At 41.3% G+C, this 10,267-nt stretch overlaps 1 protein-coding gene across 1 annotated transcript in view; it reads right to left on the minus strand.

The window, feature by feature from the left end:
* pns (DENN domain containing pinstripe) overlaps positions 1-10,267 on the minus strand; it is a 95,470-nt gene that overhangs the window by 43,938 nt on the left and 41,265 nt on the right. Inside the window, exons 15-16 of the mRNA XM_071591468.1 lie at positions 6,065-6,238; positions 3,914-4,013 (exon numbers count right to left, since the gene is read on the minus strand). Coding sequence (XP_071447569.1) covers positions 3,914-4,013; positions 6,065-6,238 — 274 coding nt within the window. The remainder of the gene's footprint in view (positions 1-3,913; positions 4,014-6,064; positions 6,239-10,267) is intronic.

Below are 10,267 nucleotides of genomic sequence, written 5' to 3' on the forward strand. Positions count from 1 at the left end.
GGAGGCAGATCCTTCAAAGGGAGTGGTGGGAAGGCAATATCTAGGCAGCTGCCATGTATTCTCAACAATGTTGAAAGGTTGCTTCTCATATGGATATATGAAAAGCAGTTGTAATGCAACACTATTTAGGAGAGCTTAAATTGAGATAAGGCAAAAGTGATTCTCACTGATCTTGTTCAGAAGGTGCCAGAATCAACGGCTGGCTGAAAAAAAGGATTTAAGGGGAGCCTTGGGTGGTTCGGGAAGTTAAAAAGAAGCATTGGCATCCACAGAGTCTTCAGACATGGTGAAGCAGTGACCTGTGACTCAAAGGCAGCACAGGACTTCGTCAATGCAAATGGTTTTTATTTGTGATGTGAGGACCTTTTTTGGAAGTTTTTTCTGCAAAAAAATCTTGAATTATCACCAAAAATGAATGTCTCTAGATGGCTTTCAAGTAAAATATAATTTGGAATACATAAAATACAAAACCTAATTTCATTTATTCTTTTCTATTTTCTACGAATGAAATTGGCATTCCAGGTTGGTTCATTACATGATAGAAGAAAAGACGAGTATGATTCGCAATCCTACACCAATTTTGCATAATTTTCTTCAAATAAACCATGTGCATAATTAATAATTTCAGCACGGAACACAACATTGTATTTTGCATTACTTTATACTGGAAAAATTGCTTAACTTTATGATAAAAATTCCAGAATGCATTATACTTGTTGTGCAAGGTTCCACTGCATTATGGAATTAATGCTTTGAAGAAATTTTCAGTGGCACTACCTCTTCTTTCTGTCGACAGAAGAAACAGACTTGTTTCCTATTTTTAAACCGAAATCCTATCCCTCTTCCACCCATCCCCTACTCCTATCCACCGATTCCCTCTCCACCCAAAGTACCGAATATGACCTTCCTTCTACATTGCTCAGTGTACCACACCCCTTAATATTAGGATCAATAACGACCGCACTTCCTGCAAACATTCTTCCCAGTCCACAATGCTCCCAAAGAACACCTCCCACCTCCACAACTGCTTCAACAAATGCTACAGCGTCTCCATTTTAACATCCCTCACACCCTCTCACTCTCCATTCAAACTTAAGACACTACAACAGGTGTACACATGGGGCTCTTAGATGCCTATAATTTCCCCACCCTATGTATAATATTGGACGTTAATTTCCCCACCCTCCGGAATTCGTCTCTTCCCCCTCCCCACTCAAACCCTGTCATCTCAATCCCACCCCTCCCCAACCATTCCCTCTTCCATCCGCTGCACTCTCTTCTCATTTCATCCATTACCTCGGTTCCTTCACTCTGCAGAAGGTGATTGTGCCACTGGAAATTTCATTATACAGTGGAACCTCACTTGACGAGCACCTAGGATAGCGAGTAATTTGCATGACGAACAAAAATATTGTGCCCAAGAATAACTCACTTATTGAGTGCCATTTGACATAATGAGTGATGAGGAGGAGGAGGATGCTTGGAGTAATTGCGCCAGCTGTTTATGTTTGTGCTTAGAACAAGTTCCATTAGAATCGTATTGTCGCTAGTGATCGCACATTTGTCCAAACTTGTGTTCAGGCATGTTATTTGTGACTTTTCGTAAACAATTTAATCATATTTCATGAATAGTTTTAAAAATGTCCCATAGAGAAAAGCTGCAAGAAGAAATTCAATAGAGAATAAAAATAACTGTAGAAATGAAAAGTGAAATCATTCAAAAGTGAGAACATGGCGTCAGCGTAGCTGATCTACCACGCACATATAATTGGACAACGTCAATGATTTGTTCTATCCTCAAAAACAAGGGAAGGGTGACTCTTGAAGAGCTTATGGAGTTGCATTGCGTTTCACGGGAAGAAGTTGTGGGGGGGGGGGGGGGGAGAGGAGGAGGTTAATACAAAGCAACAATCATCTAGCGCAATGAGAGAAATGCTGACAGTGTGGGAAACTGTTGCATCGTACATTTCGAAGCACTCTAATACAGCAGTTGTCATGCATGCTACCAGTTAATCTAATGAAAATGCTGTGTTGCATTTTCAAAACATTTTGAACAGTTGGCAAAAACAAATCTATCTCCACAGATTTCTAGTAAAAAATAATTGGCTATTTATCATAAATAATTAACTACTTATTTTAATTTGCTTTTTTTTACAAATCTAATTTGTATTCCAGGTTGCTTCATTCTGCGATAGAGGAAGAGATGAAGACTATAATTCTCAGTTGCATTGTATATAGATAAGCATCACCCTAATACAACTGGCTCTAAAGCACACTAAAACTTTATGCGATGGTAATGCTATGTCACATTTTCAAACAAAATGTGAAGAGTTAGTAAAAATTAAAGTCTCTCAACAGAATTCTTGTAAAAATGAGTTTTGAATGTATCATAAATATTAAACATATTATTTAGATTCTTCTTTGTTTTCTACAAATCGAATTTGCATTCCCAGTGGTTTCATTCCATGATAGAAGAAAAGATAAATGTGAACCACAATCCTAAATAACGTCCATATAATTTTCTTTGAATAAACATTTGCACACAATTTACTTTGCTCAGCATGGAATGCATTACAATATTTCACATTACTTAGTATGAGAAAAAATTATTCACTAAACTAGTGTTTTGTTTTACGAGAAAGGCTATTGAACAGATCATGCTCATATTATGAGGTTCCAGGCCAAATAAACATTCAAGTGCTAAAACCCATCAATGAGTCACTTCAGTTCTTTTTTTCTTCTTACTTTCTGCAATCATTTCTTCGGTCCTTTTCCTCAGCCACGTTTTCAAAGTCTACAATCTATACCCATCACCTTGCTTCAGCGACGTTCCCATGTTTCACAAAATCATGCTCCATACAAAAGCTTTCACCTGTCTTTCGTCAACCTCCTCCTTATCCCTTTAATTCAACTCACACAGCCTGGTGAACACTTCTTTTCCAAGTACAAGTCTTCTTTTCATCTTCTATAATGTACTTCGACCATTTCTTTCATCATTCTCTTCCAAGACATGCGAACTGAACATTTATCCTCATCCCAGACCTATCAAAATGGTTATCTAATGCACTAACTGTAGACCCTAGGCCGTCTGGTTTACTAAAGCTGCATCAACTGTAATTGTATCTGTTCATCCCTGCATCCATCCAATTCCTGCCTCCCTCACCTCTAAATTGCCGGCCCCGGTGGTGGCGGGGTGATGTGGGTTCGATTCCTGCCTAGGTGGATTTTCCTCCATCTAGGGCTTGGTTGTATGCGATTGTCTTCAACGCAATATCTGTAATGTAAGTGTTGGGTGAAAGAGGGGACTATAAGTCTCAACCTCGCCCAATTAAGTTGATAAATAAATAAATAAATGAATATGCATTTCTATTGAAGAGAGTACGTGATAATTAGCATCCTCACCTCACTCAACTTCCTTGGACTGCCCATCCTAATGCTCCATCCACCCCACAAACCTGAGCAGTCTGAGGCATGCACTGCTTTTGGATAAGTTGCCTATCCCTCCAATCCGCTGTCTTCCGTAATACATCCATTTATTCCATCCCACTTGACCCTTTCAAATGCCATCTCAAAAACCATGAAACAAACACATACATGCTGAAAGTACTCTAGGGCTCCATCCTACTACCAATAACATAACTGCTATGGCACCATGAGGACCTCTCCCATTCCCGAACCCAGCCCGATCATCCCCTGATTCAGTCTGCGCTTCCACAGCTGTCTTTCAAACACAAGATAAGTGACTAACTACTGGTCTCCTCTTCAAATACCACCTAGGTGATCCAAGTGAACGCTCCTGCACTGGCCAAAGTTCACAATGAGCTAGCTTTTGGATTTTGTCTTCAATAATTTCCCCAATGTTTAAATTGAATTATGGGCAGTAAAGAGTCATGCACAGGGGGAGGATGCATACCTGGGTTGAGTACGTTGGGATCCATGACCACCTTGGATGTGTCACTGCAGTCCTCCAGTTCTTGAAAACTGAGCAAATGAGACCACAGAGCTGACTTGCCCTGCACACAGAAGAAGAGGAGCATTTTACACGGTTGCACGGACCAATACCGTGGGTGAGCACATGAAATATGTATCAAGTGATGGCATGAGTGCGTGCACACATGGGTTGGCCACATGAATTTATCCACGCCGACCCCGGTGGCGGCGGGGTAACATCCTCGTCTGCCATTCCAAGGGTCGCGGGTTCGATTCCCGCCTGGGTGACTTTCCCTCCATCTAGGGCTTGGGTGTTTGTAAATGTGACCATTGTTATCGTTGTTAATAGTTCGATGTAAAGGCCAAAATGTGCTGTTTTCGGACTTATACTGAATAAATAAAATAAATAAATGCTCTGTTGCTATTTGAAATGATTTCTTATCATTCAGGGTCTGTCCCAAAAAGTAAGCAAACTGATTTTTCTCCCAGCAAAGCAGATGAGGGGACTGGGATGATTTGTGGTGCGGAAAAACAGTGAGAGGTCTCGGGAAAGCAACATGAAAAGCATCAGTTGTCTGTGGGCTGCTACAGTATGCGGATTGCTGCTAGACTGAACCTCTGTTCAAGGGTCACGTCATAAACTCACGATGCCACTTCCTACGGAGCAATGATATGGGATAAAATTCTGTGTTTAAGTCAAGAAATCAGAGTTGGAGACCATGACCATGGTTAAGGATGTGTATGGAGATGGAGATGTGTCCTAAGTGATGGTTTCCTGCTTCTGCACAGGATGTTCCGGGAAGGTAGAGAGGAGGTCGATGATGAGGAATGCCCTGCACATCCATCAACAACACAGTATGATGAAAATGTGCAAAAAGTGAGAACACATGCTCAATTCTGATCGATCCCCAAGTATCAGCATATTAGCAGAGGAGAGCAATATTCGGAAAACCACAGTGCATTGCATTCTTACAGAATATTTAGCCATTAGAAAGGTTTGCCAAGAGGGTCCCTAAGGTGCTGTCGGAAGACTGCTTGTGTGACAATCTTGCCTTGGACATCTTGGACCATGGTGAAAGTGACCCGAATTTTTAGAATAGGTGGTTTCTGGTGACGAGACATAGACCTTTGAGTACGACCCAAGTAGATCCCCCTTTGAGTACCATTTTGGATCACTGAATTAGGTCGAAGAGGCCGTGACAAGGTGCCCGAACAAGATTCTCATCGACGCCTTCCTGGCAAGAATGGCGATGCCAGAAGCACAGCAAAGGCACTAACATTAGTGCGTCGATGCACAAGGGTGCTGTTTTGAAGAGTTTTAGTAATTTGTACATTGATCTGCAATAAAGTTTTCCCCACTTTATTCTACTTATTTTTTGGGACAGACCATGCATAAAATACTGAATTGTATGAAAAAACAATATTTGTGGTAGTAAAAATTGGCTGCCTAAAATTACGAATTAACTAATCCAACATAGCCCAGAACAGGTCTCATATCAGTAACTTAGTCTGTTACATTTTAAAGGTTCACTTTGGGGAACCTGAGAGGCAATGCGTGGATTGCTCAGGAGTCTACACCAACAAAAAATCCTGCAAACGAGGCACATGGCCAATGCTCTCTGGCACTGCAAGGTTGTTTAGGAACAAAGGATAAGGTTAGGGCCCTTCTACACTCCCATGAAGGACAGCAGGGGACACTTGTAATCAACAAGGTGATGAGTAGTCTATCACTACCTTTTGTTTAAAGTTAAAGTGAAGAGAAGTCCTTTTCATTATTGTTTCACTTGTTCTACACCCATACAGTTTAATTATTAATTTGGAATTTGGGAATGGAACAAAAGCACTCATCAAATCCACAATATTTTGAATGTCCACATCCACTGGACTGGATTTAGAGCATTCATTTACATCTTCCTTTCCTTTGATTTCAATATTATCTGCATGAAATGGTTCTTAAATTGAACTATTCTAAAGCCAGGCAGCTATACGTTCAAGGGGGCAATGTGTGCCCGCTGAGTGTGGAGTGTCTATGGCACTGATGAGAGTGAAGGAGGCTAGGGGGGTGGCCCACATCCACAACATTTGGAACGTCCACATTTGTAGGTGCATGCGAGTGAGTGAGTGAGAGACCTACCTGCTTGCTCTGCAGCCCATGCGACCAAATCCTTTCGAGGAGATCGCAGAGGCTGGCCATGAGCGTGTTCTCCTCGAGACCCGAGAGCGAGGCAGCTGTGGTGCCGTGGCCTAACTCCACCGCCTCCGACCCCATCTTCTCCACCAGCATCCTCTTTGTCCTCATCTTCACATCCTGGAGGGGGGGGAATTAGCAGCAAAACAAATTGTGAATTGCACACAAAAAGCAAAAAAGGAGAAAGGCAGAAGATATTTAAAGGGATGACAAAAATATCACCGAGCATCGTCAGAGTGAAATGTACAAAGAATAATCCCCCAAGCTTGAAAAAGAAGACTGGAGTGAACTGGTGTGTTGAAGGATCCAAATGTGCATTCTAGAAAGAACCTATAAACCATAAGATTTCTAAAATTGGATTTAAAAATCCAGTGTTCCCATTCCTAAATCTACGATTTGAAGAACTGTAACACCTATGACATCAATAAATAGATAAAGAACGTACTACGGCCGAGTGCATGGAAAGAAAGTAAAACCCAAAGCCATACACTTAAGTATGCGGCTTTGGGTTTTACTTTCTTTCTATGACATCAATGTGTTAGGAATATTAAGAATCTAAAGCACCATAATTATGAAATTTGGTGAAGGAAACTGGTTTAAAAAATGTTAATTAAAACTCCTCCACTGAAAAATATGAAGCGAAACTTCTCATAGAATTTAGAGATCTATAATAAATTTGGATATTATATCAATACCATTAATTAATCATAAAATGTTTTTTAATGCCTAAGAGATGAGCTATTTGTTGATAGGGTGCATTGTTCCTTGAGAGCTCCCGGCAAAGGAAAATAGTGCTTTAGTTTTTCATTGTCATCATAACTGTTTCCAAAAGCCACGATTTTAATAATCACTAATGCCATTAATGAACAACTTCTCCGTAAGTCTGATGAAATATCAAAAGGAGCCACAGATCCCACCAAGCACAACACATCTCATGTGCAATTTTTCTGTTGTCATAGGATTGGTCACACTCAATGAAAGCTTCCATAGATTCTGACAGTGCTACTATCATTATTCAGTGATCTTCTCTCACATTGGCAGAAGCAGTGTTTATTTCCATGCTAATAAGAGAAAATATAAAACAGGTAATTTACTGCATTTCAATTAAAAACAGCAAGCCTGTTGACAAATTCAAAGAAACTGTTGGAGATACCAAGAGAGTAACTTTTTAACGGAGTCATCCGCTTAATGTGCATTACAATGCAACAATGGTCAACAATCGAATCCCAGGCAAAGTTAATGATTTTTACAAGCTGAAATTGTGGCATTGTAACAACCCTGCTTTTTGATAGTTTGCCATTATCAAGGTAATTATAGACCATGGCAATAACACACTGTTTCAAAAGCATGGTTTTTGATTAAAGTGTGATAATTAACCTGTCTATATCTCTTAACTGACAAGGAAATCCATAATTATGCCAGACACACTGTCCTAATGGTTGTGTTAATGTTTACTTCCATAAGAGCAGTGACTGGAGCTCTGGATATGCTGACACTGATCTCCTCTTCATATACCTTAATCCATCTTCTAGCTGTGCTATACCAATGAGCTCTCACTGTTCTTTCCAATAGCACATACAAATGCCGGCCCCGGTGGTGGCGGGGTAATGTCCTCGCCTACCAACCCAGAGGTCGCGGGTTCGATTCCCGACTAGGTGGATTTTCCTCCATCTAGGGCTTGGCTGAATGTGATTGTCTTCAATGTAATGTCCATAATGTAAGGGTTAGGTGGAACAAGGGACTATAGGTCTCAACCTCGCCCAATTAAGTCGATAAATAAATAAAAATAAATAAAATAAACTTATATATTTTGTGTGCGTGATGAAAACCCTGGCGGATTCCCCCAGGGCCATTCCCACTCTTCACTCGCCAAAATCCATGAAGCATCACCATGGACCTTTTTCTTGCAGCCTCTAGAATTTTGTCTCAAGGCTGAAGCTGCCAAGTGACGCACTGCTTTTGCCTGATGGTGGATCTACCTCTAGATGTAGTGGTTGGTCAAGAAATAAGTGAGTTCACTCGATGGATAAGCGGTCTAGGATAATATGTAGACCATTGAGGACAGTGAAGACCATTCTTCAGTAAGATGGCCAAAAACATCCTGGAAAAGCCTATGTAGGAGCCCTGACTCCATGAGGAGTGATTGCTACCAATGGCGCTAAGGGGGGGGGGGCCCTCTTCAACAAGAGCGAGGGTGGAGACCACAGTGGCAGGCACCGCAATGGCTGCAGAACTGCAATGTGGAAGGCATTGGCAAACCACCACATTACTATTCTGCAGAGCAGCAGTTCATAAATACTTTTTTTTATTTTATTGATTTAAGTAACAGATGTGATCGAACACTCTTACAGTCAAATATTCTGGAGGTAGGGGCCCAATCAGATCGTATGGCATGGATAGCTGAAGGGAGATCATTAGTCAAATGGAATAATCAATTTGGAAGTGGAGCTTGCAAGGTCCAGTCACTCGAAGGAGGTGGAAGGCTAGGCAACGTAAAAGCAGAGATGCGCAATGGTATGGAATCAGTTTAGACATCTTCAGGGCAAGTGAAGTGCACTGACCCAAACAAGGAGACTATTGGAGAGGCAGCTACAGGACCATTCACGTGGGTTCATTGGTAGAAATGTGGGAGAGATCATAATATTGCAGAAGAGTGCTGCAATGAGTGCAAATAACTTTATACAGTACATGAAAGAATCATTAAGGTGAAGAAGGACTCCGATACCATAATGAAAGAAGTTTTCATTCAAATGACTTTGATGATGATGAAGTTGATGAGGTGTATGATGATATCAACTAAGTAATAAAACATTCAAAGGAAAAAGAAAATCTACTCATATTTGGAGACTGGAAAGGTTGGAGAAGACCAGGGAGGAAATGCATTAGGATGATACAGCCTAGGGAAGTGAAATGAAAGGGGAAAACTTTAGAAATCCTAGAAACAGCTAAAATTAGCGGTGGCAAATATTATCTCTCACATTTATCCAGGAAGATGGCACGCATGTAAGATGTCAGGAGACGTAAGAAGATACCAGAGACTTAGAGACTCGTGAAGCAAAGATATAGACATCATATAAAAGGACCTCTAGAGCTACCAAGAGCAGATATTGACAGTGACAATTTGGTGCTAATTCGTGTCTTTAGGAATTCAAGAAGCAGAGGACGAGCATGAATACTCGAGAGGTGTTAGAGCGATTGAAGGAAAATGAGCCACAGTTGGATTTCCAGCAGAAATTGGAAAAATATAATAGCACAGAATTGATGGTAAATAGATGACCGGAAATGAAGACTGGGCTTTTGGTAGCCCTGAAGAAAATCATGAGCTGATAGAAACCTGTGAAAAAAAACATGGATCACAGATAAAGTACTCGATCAAAGAGAGAAGAAGGTACAAAACTAATGGACTTGATGAATGAAATCAGCAAAAAAGCAAACAAAGCAGGAGAATGGAATTACCCTATGTAGCGGTGGTTGGACGCTGCCATTCAGTCAGTCAGGTATCCTAACAGTGCCAAGAGGGGTTGAGGAGTGACCCAAGGAGAAGCAACCATAGAGGGGGGACAAATAAATTCACCAATCCTTGCCAGTGCTCATGCTGGGGTCAAATGAAAGTGGCGTGGGCAGTTCCGTGGAGGGGAGGAGGATGGCATTTAGAGGCAGCAAATGAGGGCGGGATGCAGACTGGCCAGCACCAGCCAAACATACACCAATGTCTCACTGAAGGCTTCAAAATATACAAGAATGAATGAAATTTCCATCCCTAAGAGATTCTAAAATGAGTTATTCACCCTTAACACCATTGTTTCAGCCCACTATGCACATCCTTGTTTCAACTATGCTTGACCCCTGGTGCATGTGCAGGGTTATGGCCAATCATATTTAGGTCATCTATCATAGGTGGAAAGGTTAGGAGCCAGACGAAAGGTAGTCCACGCAGCGTCTGTTCCTCAGTGAGGCAACTGCAAAGACATCTGACCCGAGTGAGGCAGCCATTGAGTGATGGTGTCACATTAAAAACACCATTGAGGAAGACAATGGGAAACTACTTCAATTGAGCCACAAATTTATGATGGAACCTTGTGTGACAACTAGTCCTGCTAACTAAGGGACTTGGACTCTTGGGCTGACTGCCACTCTTTGCAGCAGAAG

Source organism: Hetaerina americana, unplaced genomic scaffold (genome assembly GCF_022747635.1).
Source record: "Hetaerina americana unplaced genomic scaffold, ioHetAmer1.1.p SCAF_47, whole genome shotgun sequence".
Lineage (NCBI taxonomy): Eukaryota > Metazoa > Arthropoda > Insecta > Odonata > Calopterygidae > Hetaerina > Hetaerina americana.